At 45.0% G+C, this 17,007-nt stretch overlaps 1 protein-coding gene across 1 annotated transcript; it reads right to left on the bottom strand.

Moving 5' to 3' along the window:
• Positions 1 to 4,075: 4,075 nt before the first annotated feature.
• Positions 4,076 to 15,396, bottom strand: LOC118841638 (alpha-1-microglobulin/bikunin precursor). The gene is made up of 10 exons (XM_036749213.1): positions 15,167 to 15,396; positions 14,177 to 14,319; positions 11,911 to 11,987; positions 10,303 to 10,416; positions 9,496 to 9,597; positions 8,686 to 8,741; positions 8,220 to 8,301; positions 6,408 to 6,575; positions 4,893 to 5,066; positions 4,076 to 4,432 (listed from the first exon to the last, which is right to left on the bottom strand). The coding sequence occupies exons 1-10, from the start codon at positions 15,278 to 15,280 to the stop codon at positions 4,407 to 4,409; spliced, it is 1,056 nt and encodes a 351-aa protein (XP_036605108.1). The 5' UTR covers positions 15,281 to 15,396; the 3' UTR covers positions 4,076 to 4,406.
• Between the last annotated feature and the right edge of the window lie 1,611 nt (positions 15,397 to 17,007).

Below are 17,007 nucleotides of genomic sequence, written 5' to 3'. Positions count from 1 at the left end.
GGCCTCAGTTTCCTCATCTGTAAAACGAGGGGGTTGGATTACTTGAAAACCTCAAAGTCCCCTCCCAGTTTTGTGTTCCACATTATAGGAAGGACATTGACAAATGGGAACTTGTCCAGAATAGGGTGACCAGGGTCATGAACCGTGTTGGAGGCTCGCCTCTAACGCCAGCACCTTCTCAGCTTAAGTTTGATTGTGGAAAGAAAGTCACCGAGCATCACAGCAAAGGAGTTTCATGAGGTTACTCTGCCCTAACAGCAAGAACATGCAGCCAGGATCTCAGCTTCTCCAGAGGAGGCCTCCCTCGGCTGGTCAGCAGATCAGGGGGAGGTGGCAGCTCCCAAGGTACAAGGCACCCACCAAGTCTGAGAGGCCCCGACGTCACAGAGGTGGGACTTTTTATATCTCTAGGTGACCGGGAAGGTGGGTCAGGGAAGCAGGGGCCATTAGGTCTCAGAGGCAACCTTGTCCTGGGCCTGTTGGCTGGTGGTGCTGGGGGACAGGGAGGCTGCAACGCAGAGTCTGAGATCAAGCAGACCCTGGGGCAGCCTTGTCATCTTCTAGGCAAAGCCTCCCCATGTTATAGATAGGAGAAAGAAGTCAGGGGAAAAGCTTTTGCTGTCACAGAGGAGATTGGTAAGAACTGGCTGAAGGAGCTGGGGAAGTTTATTTTGGAGAAGATAAGACTTGGGGAGAGGGGGATATAATTGCTCTCTTCAAGTATTTGAAGGTTTATTGTGTAGAAGAAAGTGTTAAATCAATGACTCTCTCTCTCTCTCTCTCACTCTCACTATCTCTCTCTCTCTCTCTCTCTCACTCTATCTCTCTCTCTCTCTATCTCTCTCTCTCTCTGTCTCTCTCTGTCTCTCTCTCTCTCCTCTTCTCTCTCTCTCTCTTTCTCTCTCTCCTCTTCTCTCTCTCTCTCCTTCTCTCCTCTCCTCTCTCTCTCTTTCTTTCTCTCTCTATTTATCTATATAAATGTATTTATTCATCCATCCATCCATCCATCCATCCATTTATTTATCTATTCATTCATTCATCCATTTAATCATCCATTCATTCATTCATTTTTTATTTATTGAATAAATTTTTTATCCAAATTTCCTTATTTAATGAATTTATTTATTATTTAATGAATATTATCATTTATTTAATGAATAAATAATTGATTATCTATCCATCTATTTGTTTGTTTGCTTGCTTATTCATTCAATCATCCATTCATATATTTGTTATGGGAGACTAGGTGGTACAGTGGATAGAGTATAGGACTTGGAGTCAGGAAGACCTGAATTCAAATCCTGCCTCAGGTGCCTACTAGCTGTGTGACCCTGGGTGAGTCACTTAACCTTTCTGTGCCTCTGCTTCCTCTTCTGTAAAATGGGGAGAATCAGATAAGATTCAACACTCTAAAGTGCTCTGCACAGTGCCTGGCACATAGTAGGTGCTGCATAAATGTTAGCTATTATGATTATCACCATGTGCCAGGCACAGCACTAAGCACTAGGGATTCAAAGAAAGGCAGCAATGAGATCCCTGCCCTCCAGGAGCTCACAGTCCAATAGGAGAGACAACACATGGACAGCTACACACGCACAAGATCTGAGAGGCCTGGGAAAGCCTCCTTGCCCACCTTTGTGACATCTGAGCTGAGAAGTTAGGTTCATTATTATTATTGCCAGTAATAGCTAGCCCCTAGACAGTGCTCTACACATGTTGGCTTATTTGGTCCTTGCAACAACCCTGGGGGGGTTGGGCATTATTATCGCCAGATGAGGAAAGAACTGCTCAGATCTAGAAGGAAGAATGAGGAACAACGGGTACAAGTTTCAGAGGCAAATGTGACGTAAGGAAAGTTTTCTTAACAATCAGTTGTTCAGATGTGGGATAGGCAGTCTCCAGACCAACCTCTCTTCTTTTTGCTGTCGTTCAGATGATTTCAGTTGTGTCCTACTCTTCGTGACCCCATTTGTGGTTTTCTTGGCAAAGATACTGGAATGGTTTGCCATTTCCTTCTCCAGCTCATTTTACAGGTGAGGAAACTGAGGCAAACTGGGTTAAATGACTTACCCAGGGTCACACAGCTAGTGTCTGAGGCCAGATTTGACTCCAGGCCCAGCACTCTATCCACTCTATCCCAAAACATCCCTTCTACTTATCTTCATATAGCATGCAACTGATAACCCTTCATCATTTTGGTGTCTCTCTCATGGATTTTCTCCAGAAAAAAAATGTTCTCTTGAAACTGTGCCCAGAACTGAATACAAGACTCTGGATATGGTTTGGCCAGGTCAAAGTACAGTGGTACTATCACCCCCCCCCCCACCCGGTCTAGGATACTGTGCTTCTCTTAATCCAGCCTGAGAGTGCAAGTTTTCTCGGCTGCTATGTCATGATATTGATTCAAATAGATTCCACAAAGTATTCAGGAGGCTGCCTCCAGACTGATCCCTAATCCTGAACCCAGGAAATACAACTGTGACTTGATCAGGGCCTACTAGCCACATTGGCTGGTTAGAGCAAGGGAATTTCAGCTTATTGCTTTGTTCTCCACCTTTCCCCAGAATGCAGTGCTGGGGAATGTCCCACCCAGGTGTGCGATCTTCCCTTTTGATCTCCTTAGATTGGCAGGGAGGAAAGCTGGAAAGGAAAGAGAAAATTCAACCCTGGCCTGGAAGCAGAGGTGCTCTGGAGTCAACTTCAACTGGCTTTTGAGGGCCAGTTGTGAAATGCGCCTCTCTCCATTACAGCCTTTGAATACCTGAAGCCAGCTATCACGTCTTGGGTGGGTACTAATGCTACAGATCAGGGTTTGATTTATTGTTTTGTTGATCATCTAGACTTAGGAAAGTGATGTCAAAAATATTAATAATGCAGACTAAGTATAGGAAAAATATTAATATCATTATTATTAATAACAATATTGATATTAAATAGCAATAAAATATTAATATCACTATTAAATAATAATGCAGATTACACATAGGAGAAAATATAAATGATGCAGATTAAGCATAAATGTATATTCTACGAACAGCTCCCCTATCCCCTCCCTTCCCTGGTTATTAAACATTTAACAACATATCATTGCCAGGAAGCATTGATGCCATTTAATAACCATTTTTATTTTCTGTCATCTGATTACATGAAATCATACATGGCCGTCAACAGTGACTTGTGGCTCCACCCAATCACCTGAATTTATTTTGCATATATCATTTTTTAAAGGGGACAGGGAGGCAATTGGGGCTAAGTGACTTGCCCAGGGCCACACAACTAGTAAGTTATCTGAAGCAGGATTTGACCTCAGGTCCTCCTGACTCCATGGCTGGTGCTCTATCCACTGCTCCACCTAGCGGCCCCACTTTGTATATATCTTGTATTTACTTAATCCGTGAATATGTTGCCTCCCTCTCAGTAGAATAGAAACTCTTTGAAGTCAGGGACTGCTGATCTTTTGTACTCACATCCCTGACACCTAGCACAGAGACTGGATCATAGTAGGGTTAATAGATGAATCCTCCTCCATTGAATAGGGTGTTGTGAAGAATTGTTAGTTAATCCCTTAAAAAGTTATGTCAATGTATATTTCAGAAGCATTTCTCCCTCTTATGGGTAATATATGAGGGAAGAGTTGTTTTGATCGTTTGAAAAGGATTTTAATATCCACCCCCTAGGTCCATCCCAAAAGGTGAATTGTTGAATCGTGCGAGTTTAAGAGGCCCAAGGATTTGAACTAATTTAAGAGAGAGTTTTGCACTTTGGGATAATTCTTGTATATATCTCAAAACATACCCTCTAGCGTACCTCTACACTAGACTGCTAGAAACAGAGACAGGCGGAGAAAAAGATGGAGAAATGAGAGAGAGACAGAGAGAAACACAGAGAAAGAAGGAGAGAGAGAGAGAGCAAGAGAGAGACACAGAGACAGAGACAGAGACAGAAGGACACAGGCTTAGGGTAGTGTGATTGTGCTGAAGAGGAACATTGGAGTTCTACCTGCATCTTAGCACCAAAAAACACACAACACATTTCCTACTCCTATTAGATGAACATAGTAGTCTGTACACAGTAAGGTGCTTAATAAAAGTTTATTGAATTGAAGGACCCAGGAGACAAACCCATCAGAGATGCCTACAGGAAGAGAAGTCTGAGTTGCCTGGTCACCTTTAAAAGATGTCGGAAGGTCAGAATTAGAGCAGACATAGTGGATTGAATATAACTTGAGATTCAAACTTGGGATGCTGGGATTTGTCTTCAGAGGCTTATCTTATTTCAGGGTGACTGGGGCCAAGGTTCTGGGAGCTCCCTCTACCCCACGCTTGGCTTCCTCTGTGTCTTCAGCTTTTCCAGGAACACATGGCTGTCTGCCTTCTCCTCAGGCACACACAGAGGGAGATCTGGGTTCAGTTGGAGAATCGCAGGAATTCCTCTAAAGACAGAGAAGACCCCCCCCCAAAAGGATCAGTCATGGGTCACCTAGAAATACAAAAATGACTTTGAGGTAGGAGTAGTGCTTATAACATTAGGACCTTATTTTTCCAATGAGGCTTTGAAATAAAATGAGGGAAGCGGCTAGCTGATCTCCAACAGAAGGGCAGAGTGGGAAGAGCCCTGGCCTTTTCTGACTAGAGTCAGAGGACCTAGGTTCAAATCCTATCTCTGATGGCTTCTACATTTATGACCCGGGAAGGGTCATAACCTTCTTGGGCCTCAGTTTACTCACCTCAAAGATGAGATGTTTGGACCAGATGGTCTTTGAGGTGCTTTCTAGCCCTAGAGCTATGATCTTATTTTCTGTGATTTTGGGACCTCCCATGTCTTTTCCTAACAGAAGCCCTGCAACCTGGCTCCTAGGCACTTAGTGTGCTCCTTAGCTGGGTGCCTCTTACCATCACCAGGCACACCACAGTACTCCTTGCACTCCTTTTCTGTGTAGAATTTGTTCCCATTGCCATGACAGCCCCCATAGAAAAAGGGAATGCACTTCCCTTGGGTAGCATCAAAAGCCCAAAGCTTGCGGTTCCCACGACAGGGGCCAGTCACGATGGGCAGTCTGCAGGCGGCTGGAGAGAGACAGTGAGTAGAAGGTTAGCAAGGCAAAACCCAGGTCTAACCACTTCTGACTGCCCTATTGCAGGGATTCTTGACCTATGGGATATGAATTTTTTAAAAATAATTTTATAACTATTTCAATATAATTGGTTTTCTTTGTAATCCTTTTGTATTTTATTTTATAACATATTAGTCTAAGAAGAGATCTAGAGGTTTTTTACCAGACTTCCAAGTCAGACATGCCAATTTGCCATGACACTCACAAAAGAAGGTTAAGAATTCCTTTTGGGGTAAGAGGGCTTAGTAGAGAGGGACCTTGATGGGGAGACGATAGCTGCGGCCAGGGCCAGAAAGTTCAATAACTTCTCTACTCTCTGCCTGAAATTCCACTGTCAAAGCTTTGTTCCCTATTGAACTGTTAAGTGCCCCCAAGACAGAAGACACTCTAAGGTACACTCATTAGTCAATGACACTTCAGTGTGGATGATAGGTTGGCAGGGCGATTTTTGAGGGAAAAATTAGGTGGGTGCAGAAGGCCCTATGATGCCTTAGTTGACAGTGTCCATAGCCACTGAGGAGAGAAACGAATACAGAGGATAAACCTTCCTGGCTTCAGCATGGTGCTGTTTGGCACATGGGAGGTGGGGAAGAAGAGAGGGAAGTAGCTTATCCAACCCTGAGTCCTGCCCCTTTTAGCACTGGGAGTAGCCAGTGAGCCCTGCCCAGACAAGGGGTGCCCCTATGTGATACTTAGGCAGCCCGACAGATATTAATGTCTCTGTATTCTCAGGGTAGGGGTGAGGGTGGGGAATCCTCCCGAGGAGACTGGCTCCATCCCAGGACTCCAGGAGCTCCCAGGGGTAGAAGACTTCCATTGAGACAGAGTGGGTACAAATCCTCCATAGCAGGTGATTTGAAAATCTACCCACAGGTCAGGACTTTGACAGAGGTCTTCATGGTGCAGTGGAAAGAGTGATGACCTTAGAGTCATAGGACAGGGCTTCAAATCCCAGATCTTGTACCACCCTGGACAAACCTGTCTGGGCCTCAGTTTCCTTTTCTGATGAGGAGGTCAAACCAGGCGACCCCTGGTTTTCTAAATCTAAAATGTAAAGAAATCTAAAAGATTTCCAAGTCTTTGATCTTGTGACCTGTTGGAGTTGGGGAGGACAGAAAAGATACAGGGGTGAGCTCTCAGGATACAGACTCAGTAACTTCAGCCAAACTGAAGCTGCCCAAAAGGTGACAAAATACATTCCAAGGCCAAATAGAAAACTGCGTGCAGTTATCCCCCTAGTGCTTCCTTGATCTCACATAGACAGTTGGCGATCAACTCATGGTTTTGACCTTACCTTCTGTCCTGCAGGTCTGGAGACACTCCTTCTCAGAGTGAAAGTTGTTACCATTACCCAAGCAGCCACCATAGTGGAAAAGCTCACAGGCCATGGAAGAGACATTGTAGAAGTACCTGTTGTTCATCCCTAGGCAGGGCCCCACATCTTGCTTGAGGTGGCAGAAATCTGAGGGGTTGGCAAAGGTGAACACTGACTGAGCACACAGTAGGTACAAAGTCCTAGCTCGTCATCAGGGGTGACTCTGAGAAGCCTACAACCCAGTAGAGAGGTAAGACAGACACAAATACTACAATACAAAGGAATAACATGTAACGGCATCTGCCAAGATCCTCTACTGCATCCAGGGGCATTCCCAGCCGTCCTGATCTATATCTGGCCACTGGATCCAGGTGGCTCTGGAGGTGAAAGTGAGGCTGGTGACTTTGCATGGCCCTGCCTCACTTAAATCCAATTCACTTACATGTCATGGCATCACCTCCCCGATGTCATGGTCCTCTTTGAGAACAAAGAACAAAGAGCAACAACAGAAATTGTAGCATAGAAAGGGGAGATATCATTTGGTGGGGGAGGTGGAAAGAGGAAAAGAGAAGGCTTCGTAGAGGAGGTGGCATTGGAGGCCAGGTATGATGGTATTGTCCTTAAACTATTAAGTGTTCCCGTGTCTCACCTCCCCAGTTAGACTGTAAACTCCCCGAAGGCAGGCTCCATGTCTCCTTTTGTACTTTCTACATCATGGTCTAGCTCAGGGACAGGCACATAAGTACAGAATCAGCCCATTAGGAAAGAGCACTTATTAATCACCTACTAGTTACCAGGCAGGCATTGAGCCAGGCGCTGAGGTGACACAGACAAAATAAAGTAGTCCCTGCCGTCAAAGAGCTTAAATTCTATCAGGGAAGACAATATGTCCTGATATAAATACATACAAAATAAATATAATGAAAATTTGGCAGGCAGGGCACTAGTAGTGGGTAGTGGGATCAAGGGGGTCAGGAAAGGCTTCATGTAGAAGGTGGCATGAACTGGTGGCCATTGGACCCAGATGGCTCCGGAGGAGAAAGTGAGGCTGGCGACTTTGCACAACCCTCCCCTCACTTAAAATTGGCTTCCTTTGTATCCTCAGCTTTTCAATCCTTCACTTGAAAGAATCAAGGGATTCTAGTCAATCGACAAGCATTTGGGAGGTGCTTACTAAGGCACTGTGCTAAGCACTGATGAGACAAAGAAAAAGGAAGAATAATCACTGATCTCAAGAAGCTTACCTTCTAATGGAAGCATGGACATGATAGGGAGTACAAGATACAAGTGCATTCCAGGGATGAGGGGCAGCCAGTGCAAAAGTGTGGGGACTGGACATGGACTGTCGTATATGAAGAACAGAAAATAGGGTGGTTTGGCTGGGCCCTTGTGGTGGAAGAGAAGTAACATATAATAAGGCTGAAAAGGTAAATTAGGAGCGGTTGTGGAGGGCTTTAAAAGCCAGACAGGTTTCTATTTGATCCTAGAGGCATGATGAAGCCATTGGAATCTATTGAGTTGGGGAATGGCATGGTCAGACCTTCACTTTAGGAAAATTATTCATTAAAGGCCCTTCAATAAGCTTTCTTGATTTGATCTTATTTTCACTAGTCCTTTAACCCCTGGCTGTGATGGTAGGGTTTCTCCATCCCTGGGACCAAGAAGAATTGGCCCACATTAGCACATCTAGAGGATACATCTATGCGGGTAACCTTCAGATGGCTTAATGACAGCATTCTCCTCTCTGGTGTAGAGGGAGGGAGCATAAATGAGCAATCTCGTGATCATTACCTTCTTTTTTGACAAACCCAGTGGACAACGGACCAGCTCCAGATGCCTCGGCCTCCAGAGGTAACACAGCCCGCCGGCTTCTCTAGAGGAGGAAAAATAGGACTTGGTACGGGGAATAAGTTCCATTATCTGAGGATTACTTCCGCTATTGCCACTCCGACCTATATGGTCACTTAGTTGATGATTAGTTTTGAGAGTGGGTGTGCAAACGGAATCACAGTTAATGATTTTAGGTAGAGTCTTTTCCTTTTAAGTGAAACCTATGCTTCCATGATTTAAACAGTGATTGCAGGAGGGGGACAGGGTGGATAAGATATCTCTGGAATACTTTATGCTTTCTCGACCCTACCCTGACATTTTCCGTAGGAACATAATGAGAGGAAGTATAGCCCTGAGCTTTGGTCCTGTGGACTCTACCCCAAAGGAATGTAAGGTGGGGGGTGGGGACTGAGACTGAAAGACTCACCTGAGGCTTGGGTACAGGTGGAATTGTAGGTTCTACCTCCCCAGGAACACATTCACCTAGTACCCAGGGGAAGAAGGAGAAAATGGTGAGATGTAAAGTTGTGCTGGCAAATGTTTAACCACCAACTCTCTAGGGGAAAAAAGTACAGGACACGCTTTTAAATATAATTTACATTATTAACATTTTCCCCATCATTTTCTTGAGACCAGACAATAAAACACTAAATAAAGCCCTGATTTAAGGTGTAAAACGCGCACAGTGAAAATTTAACAATCAGCTCTGGTAAGTGGGTTTGAGTAGGCTCCATAGCCAGGCTCAGGGAAGAAATATAGCTAGTTCAATTTATGGGGGCCTGACTAATCTGCCCCCCAAAGAAGGACTTAACCAAGAGAAATGCTCTTGCACTACCTCCATGGGAAAAACAGCAGGGTCAACTGAATGGCATCAGATGTGTCAGCTCTTTGAGAGAGTAGTCTCCTTCCCTGAGCAAAAGGTTAAAAATGGGGATCTTCTGTCCCAAACACCAAATATTTGATCATGCTTATGGGTGTCTGACTTCTTAGGGCACTTGAGCAGAGAGTTCCTTATGAGAAAACGGACACTGAATTAATTCCGTTTGTGGAAATCTTAACGTGAAGGTATCATGGGATAGAGACCAGCCTGACCACTAATGACTCAGTCCCTCACTTTCCTGTACAACTCCTGCCCTGACTTCTCATGGGGATATTGTGTCTGAGAAAGGACTTAAGGAAAATTCAGAGCGTGAAAGAGCAGCTGATGTGATGGTGACTCAGTGGAAACCGGGCTTACCTTTGTCTAACTTGAAAAAGATGGAATTTTCAGGAATGCCCAAACCCAGGGCGAACTCTCTGAATTCATCCAGGAGGCTTTCCCGAAGCTGGGGTCTCCGGCCTGAAAGGGAAATCAGAGTAAGCCAGGTATGGTAGACTGTAGTCTTGGGACCTTCTCAGCCGTTGTGGCCGTGTACTGAGGGAGACACCTCTAATATGGCCATCCAGTAATCTGCCCCCTCCCCTCAAGCCCAGAGTTCTCATACTACTGCCCCTCCACCGTCCCTGACGGCTCATTGCCTTGAACACCCACTAATTCAGAACTCCAAACTCTCTCAAATCTAACCCCTCTGGTCCCTTCCCCTCAATATCCTGCCTTCTGCTTGAGGACAATGGGTGACCATCAATCAGTAAGCATTTATTAGGAGTACCCTATGAGCCAGGCACAGTGCTAAGTGCTGGGAATACAAATAATAAAAGCAAGGCAATGCCTTCCAACAAAGAACTTGCATTCTAGTAGGGGAAGAAAACAGCTATAGGGAAACGGTGACCAGGGTAGGATCTTTTGGTCCAGGAAGTTACAAAGATGCCATTATATGATGCTGAATCATCAATTCCCTTCAAACCATTCCTGACAAATGATCATTGAGCATGAGCATGCTGAGAACCTTGGCACCTCCTGAACCCTACAGCTGGATAGCTCTAGTTGTCTCTCTAATTGCTCTCCTGGGTCCTTTCCCTCCCACAGCTTTCTTGGAAGAAGGCAGTCAAGGTTTCTGCTAGCTTCACTCTCCCATCTCCTCTTCTTGGGTTGGTACGTCTTTACCATAGAGCTTCACAGTGGTGCTGGGTCCAAAGCGACTGGATTTCTTCATCAGAATGATGGCATACTCATCGTAGTTGGTGTGGACCACATAGTTAACTATGGTCGCATTCCACTCTGCAGAGAACAAGGAGACACATTAGTCAGGATACATATGACTGGGCAGGCACAAGGACAAATGGTCTCCTAATGCTAGGTAGGCTTCCTCCCTCCCTCCTTCCCTTCTTCCCTTCCGTCCTCCTTCCTTCCTTCTTTCCTTCCTTCCTTCCTTCCTTCCTTCCTTCCTTCCTTCCTTCCTCCCTTTCTTCCTTCCTTCCTTCCTTCCTTCCTTCCTTCCTTCCTTCCTTCCTTCCTTCCTTCCTTCCTCCCTTTCTTCCTCCCTCTCTCCCTCCATTCCTTCCTTCCCTCCCTCCCTTCATTCTTTCCTTCCTTCCCTCTAAGTAGTTATTTGTCTTCTAAGTAACCCACTACCCCTTCCATCTTTCTAGAAAAGATCCTCTAGACAGTCATCCTTCCATATATCCTTCCAAACATTCATCCAGCCTTTATTTTTCACCCTTTTATCTATTCTTTCATACCCCAAAATATCCATCTGTTCATCTCTCAGTATACCTATCAGTCCTTTATTTCTTCAAGGAGTCATTCTTTCACATATCTTATTTTCATATAATTTTATTTTCAATTCACAAAAATTTATTTTTCTCTCCTCCTCCTCAATTTGAAAGAAAAAAAAACAAAACCCTTGTAACAAATATGCATAATCAAGCAAAACAAATTCCTACATTTTTTGACTCCCTTAAAGTCCCTTCTTTCTGCAAGAAATCATTCTTAATCCTCCTTAATACTAGCACTTTCTCTCTTGTTTTTCTCTCATTTACTCTGTATATATTTTGTTTGTACATAGTTATTTGAATGTTATCTCCTAGTCCCCCACCATTAGACTGTGAGCTCCTTGAGAGAAGGGGCTCCCCTTTGCCTTTCTTTATGTGTCCCCAGTGCTTAGTACGGTGCCTGGCACATGGTAAGCCTTAATAAACATTTGTTGGCTAGTTGACTGACTGACTGACTACATTGTCTATGTCCAAAAATGTGTCTCTCATTCAGCACTTTGAGTCCATCCCTCTCTGACAGGAGGTAGGTAACATTGTTCAACAATCCTCTCCTTCCCTATGTCTTTCCAAACATTCATCCATCTTTCCATTTTTCCATCTATCCTTTCATCTCCTCTCCACACATCTGTCTTTTTCCTTTCAGCTTATCTGCCCATTTTTTATCTTCCCATCCTTGGTTGAACTGCTATCCTTTGTCCTGAAGTGTTCCCACAGGCATTCATCTATCCTTTCCACCAATCCTTTTATCCCTGTAGATATCCACCCATCCATCCAAGCTACAAGATCATTCTGGGACTATTGGTCCAATTTGGACTTTCTCATGAAAAATACCTGAAGAGTTTAGTGAGGATAGCCCTAGCACTGAGGACAGGGGAAAGCCAGAGTCAAAGAGACGAATAATCAGGAGAAGAGATGGCCGAAGCTGTCTGAGTCACCGAGGAAACCAGCACAACTTACTGCCTCTTCCCTCCCCCACTCCACTGCCATCATATATACTTACTGGATTTGTGATAGATGAATTTCCCTTCAGTGTCTGTTTTCTCATAAGCCCCAACATCTTGTTCACAGACGCCTTTCCTAGAATGGAGAAAAAACCCACACCCAAAGGAAGGTAAATCCTGGAAGAGGCAATAAAAATATAGATCTCTCACATTTGTATCAGTCTTTTAACTTTTGGAAGTGCTCTTGAATCCCCTGTCTCACATGACCATGGCAACCTTATGAAGTAGGCAGGGCAGGGTGTTATTGTCCCCATTTTGCCTACGAAGAAGCTGAGGTACAAAGAAGTGAAATCACTTTAAAAGGTCACACGGTGAGTCAGAGGCAGAACTGGAGAAAGAACCCCATGTCCTGGCTCCTCATCCCTTATTCTTCCCCCCAGATCATGCATCTTGCCTTTGAATTTTCAGCTTCTGCCTCACTATCTTATCGTGTGTGTCTGTAGTCCATAACTCTTCTTTGGTTGCCCTCTCCCTCCCTTCATCCTGGGGGGTTCCTCTCTCTGGAGCTCATAGGGATGGGTGGGATTTGCTCCCAGGTCAATGGGGGTCCTAAAGTGCTATTTCAAAGAGTCATCGTAGTGTTGTGTGAGTGCCCCTGAGGTTTTGGAGGTCATCCCAAAGTGAGGTTGACACTACCAAGCTGGAGAGCCTTTAGGTGTAGTCCTGGCAATGAATTGTCTGAGGACCAGCCAAGCTAAGTCATGAGAGGCTCGACAACCAAAGGTTGACCATTGGATGACGAATTTCCTTCACCACAGTAACTGAAAAAGATCGCCTGTTAAGGTTCCAAATGGGTGTTATTTGTGTCCATCAGTCAATCAACAAACATTCATTAAGTGCCTATGATGTACCGGGAGCTAAGAACACAAAGATAAAAGATGAAACAGGAATCCTCAAGGAATAGTGAAGAGATGGGAGTAACCACATATCCATGCATGATCTAGGTAAATGTGGGGCTATACCTGCTGAAGTGGACAGGTGGTGACAGGAAGGCTTGCTGGGGGCCTGTTTCTAGGTAGATGAGATGTCAGTAACAAGAACCCTGAGTCCTTCTTCTAGGCCTGGAAGCATTAGTTTCTCTGGCTCCTTGGTTTGGGCCAGCCTTACACACAAGCAGATTTGAAGGCTGTATGCAAGGTGACATTTGAGGACTTCCAGCTTCAGAAGCCCCAGCCTGAAATTATTCCCATGGTTTCCCTTGCCATAGGTGCCTAAAATTCTACATTCAAGAGTTGTTCGTTCTGATCCTGGAGGCTTTTTATCCCTACAAGTCCCCCATAAAACATAGAGAGCCAACTGAGAAAAGTGATAGTGAATCCCTTATTATCAATGAAACCTTAGTGGGTATTAGCTGATGACCAACATCAAGATTCTATGGGAACAGAACCTGGACTAGGGGCCTGAGAGAGTAAGGCAGTGGGAGAGTGCAAAGGAGCACAGCCAGGAAGGGGAGGTAAATATTTTCCTGTTTCCCTTTATTACTTGGCTAATAATTTAATAATTCAAGGTCACCTAGAGTGCTAGGCCTGGAGTCAGGAAGACTCATCTTCCTGAGTTCAAATCTGGTCTCAGACCTTTACTGGCTATGTGACCCTGGGCAAGTCATGTAACCCTGTTTGCCTCAGTTTCCTCATCTGTCATTTGAGCTGGAGAAGTAAATGGCAAACTACTCAAGTACTTTTACCAAGAAAACCCCAAATGAGGTCATGAAGAGTCAGACACAATTGGAAAAGACAGATCGAAATAATTCAATACAGTTAGATTCCACAAGCATTTATTAATTGCCCATTATGTGCCAGGCACTGTGCTAAGCATGGAGAATGCAAAGACTAAAATTCAATTGTTTCTGCCACCCTGGCCCTGGATCATCAAAAATAAAGGACACCTTTTTCAGGGTGTTATTATAGGCTGGTCCTTATCTATGTAATCCTACCTTGATTTCAAGCAAGCAAGCAGCATTTATTAAGTACCTGCAGTAGTAAAGGCACTGTGCCACGTGCTTGACTCATAGTGGGTGAAGAATGAGATTAATACCTGCATGAGACCTTGGGCAAGTCAGTTTACCTCTTGGGGTCTGTAAAGTGAGGGGATTGAATGAAATGAACTCTGAGGTCCCTTCTGGCTCTGAATACTACAGTCCTATGGGATCTGGCCCAAGGCAATGAAGGAAGGAGGGAGGTGGGAAAAGGATGAGGACCATGGCTCACTGTGATACTATTCCCTCCATCTTCTTAGTCTCTTCTCCCACCAAGTTCCCAGACTCACCTAAATCTGGTGTTGACGGTGCTAATCTCCCGGTCAGTCTGCCCCTGGCCCAGGACCAGGGTACCCACGGAGAATCGGCCCTGGAACCGTTTCAGCCACTGGCAGTTGGAAGCAATGGCCACATCATACCATTTCCCAAATAACTGTGAAGCGAAAAGAAGCAGTGGCCATCCATGTGCCCCCTCCCACCCTGAGAAGCCCTGCCACCTCACCCCACTGCTGTTTTGTAGACCAGCCCTCTTTAGGTACAGTCTGCCTCTTGATGGGGGTGGGGGGAGGAGGGAACTATGGCTTAGTGAAATCTATCTTTGGTGTCTTCTCACTTTCCTGGTCAGTGCCCTCTCCCATGGATTGTCCTCCTCTATCAGGCCCTGGGTTTCATTTCCTATGGGTCTTGCTCTCACCTGGTTGCCAGGTAATCCCTCCTCAGATTTTAAAGGATAATAACTTCAGATAGTTCTACTTCAAAGGCTATTTGGCCTTTAATAACAGGATTTTTGGAGCCCAGAAAGTCACAATAATCTGTGGAGAGGCTTGGTAAACTATACGTCTCTCTAAAAATGTATAGTTTTTATGGTGGTTATACCAGATGGAATGGCTCCCAATAGTCATTCACAACTCTGTCCTTGTTCCTCCTCCCTCCTCCTCATACTACTTTTCCTACTTGATTTCACTATTTTCCTGTATTTAGAATAATGACACACTCACATCTTTATCGCCCTCCAAGACTGCATACCTTCAGTTAAGAGTGAGTCGGAAGGCTCCCTTCCTTATTATAGCCAGGAGAGGGTTACATACGAGAGACATCAAAATTCTCACTGTAGAAATTGAAATTCTACTCCTTGAGAAATCAAAACTTTTTTCCCACTTAGTAGTATTTTATTTTAAAAAAATTATGTGTAAAGATAGTTTTCAACATTCACTTTTATAAGATTTTGAGTTCCAAATTTTTTCTCTCTCCCCCACCCCCCAAGAAATCTAAACTCTTACCCTAGAAAGATCAAAATTCTCCTGCACTTGGATGTCGTCCTGAATGGGGACAGGACTTCCCTGGGTTGTGGCCAAGGCGACCAAGATAATGAAGAGCAGTTGGGGGCCCAGCATGGCTTCTGGGGTCAGTCCAGTGGTAGCAATCCCAGAAGTCGGGTCTAAGCAAAGCCTGTTCTGCTCTCCAGGACAATGGTAGGTGTGCTAGAGATGACGCTGTGGCTGTCCAGCTACTGACCTTTGGTCAGGGTCAGGGCTGTTTGACTTAGGCAGCTAGAGGCAATCAGATCCCAGGTTTGACAATGATTGATTCTACTGGACTGGATGACTGCAATCCAGCACTCCACCAACAGGGGTTTCCATTATCTAGTGGGGCCAAAAGACCCTTCTGAGAGGGAAACTTTCTACAGTCTTTTGCAAGGGTCATAGGACCATAGATTTCAAACTAAAAGGGACCTTTGAGATAGTTTAGTTCACCTGGGCCCCTTCAATAAGTGACTTATCCAAGGTCTCACAGGTACTAAGTAGCAGAGCTGAGATGTGAACCTGGGTCCTGACTCCAAGTCCAGTACAAATGGAGTCCCAGGAGGAGTCAGGGGACAAGGCCTATAGCCTGGTAAACTGAGGAAATGGACATGGTGAATTCTAAGGTCTCTTCTAGTTCTGTGTCTATGATTTCTTTGGAGATCCATTTTAAGGACTTTACTTTTTAAAATTCTTTCCCATCCATGAGCTCATTGAGTCCTTGGAATAACTTTGTACCGGACATTGAGGTTCTTTCTTGAGCTGAACTGCCGAGCACCCAAACTCAACTGCAGAGAGCGCAACTCTAGTGGGCTGGCCACATTGTTGGAATGCTAAACACGCATTTGCCCAAAAAGACTATTTTATGGAGAACACACGCAAGGTAAGCGCTCCCAGGGAGGTCAGAAGAAGTGACACAAGGATACTCTTTGGAACTTTGGAATTGATTGTGATGCATGGGAGACACTGGCACAGGACCACCCAGTGTGGCCTGCTTCAAAGAAGGCACTGCGCTCTATGAGCAAAGCAGAGTCACAGAAGCTCAAAAGAAACATGAGATGTGCAAATTTAGAGACATCTCCATGCCAAATGCTCATATGCCGACCTGGGGCAGAGCCTCCCGAGCTCACACTGGTCTCATCAGTCACAGTCAGACACACTGTACCTTGACCCCAACATAGTGATGTCAATTTGGTCCTCTTTGAAAACAAAGGACAACAACCATTAACCCCATTTTACAGATAAGACTATTGGGGCTCAGAAAGGGGAAATGACTTGGTAGGCAATAACACTGTAAGTACCACCTAGGCCTCTTTCCACTATCCTTCAGTCACTCCTGCAGGGGCACAGCAGTTAAACTCAGTTCAGCTAATTATCACCCACTTATATCACTCACCCTATCAAAGTGAACCAAATCACCCAATGAAGCAAATCTTGTGCCCTGTGATGACTAGTCTGTGCCAGAAAGCTGAACCCTGTTCCTTAGCCCAGCCCTGAGTACCCCAGGGTCTCATGGCTGTGGTGTCCTCTCAAGGCTCAAATTCCAGTCCGCTCTTGTGTTCTGCCCCTCTTGCCTCCCTCCCCAAACCCCACCTTTCCTTCCTAAAGGAAGGCATGGGCTAGACTCTTTTAGGGGCTGGGGGACCCCTTTTCCTGGCACTTCCTTACCTGTGGTCTGACTATCCCCTCCCCCATAATTTCTTTTGCCTGAGGTGAATAATTTTCTACTTAGGGTTTTACAAAAAAAAGAAAACAACAACTGAAGGCAGGGCTGAGCAAGGCATCTAGGGGCCTAGTCAAGGTCAACCACTGGCCCATCC

The sequence above is a fragment of the Trichosurus vulpecula genome, chromosome 3 (genome assembly GCF_011100635.1).
Source record: "Trichosurus vulpecula isolate mTriVul1 chromosome 3, mTriVul1.pri, whole genome shotgun sequence".
Classification (NCBI taxonomy): Eukaryota; Metazoa; Chordata; class Mammalia; order Diprotodontia; family Phalangeridae; genus Trichosurus; species Trichosurus vulpecula.
The sequence above is the reverse complement of the archived record's forward strand: the minus strand, read 5'-3'. Positions and strand labels throughout refer to the sequence as shown.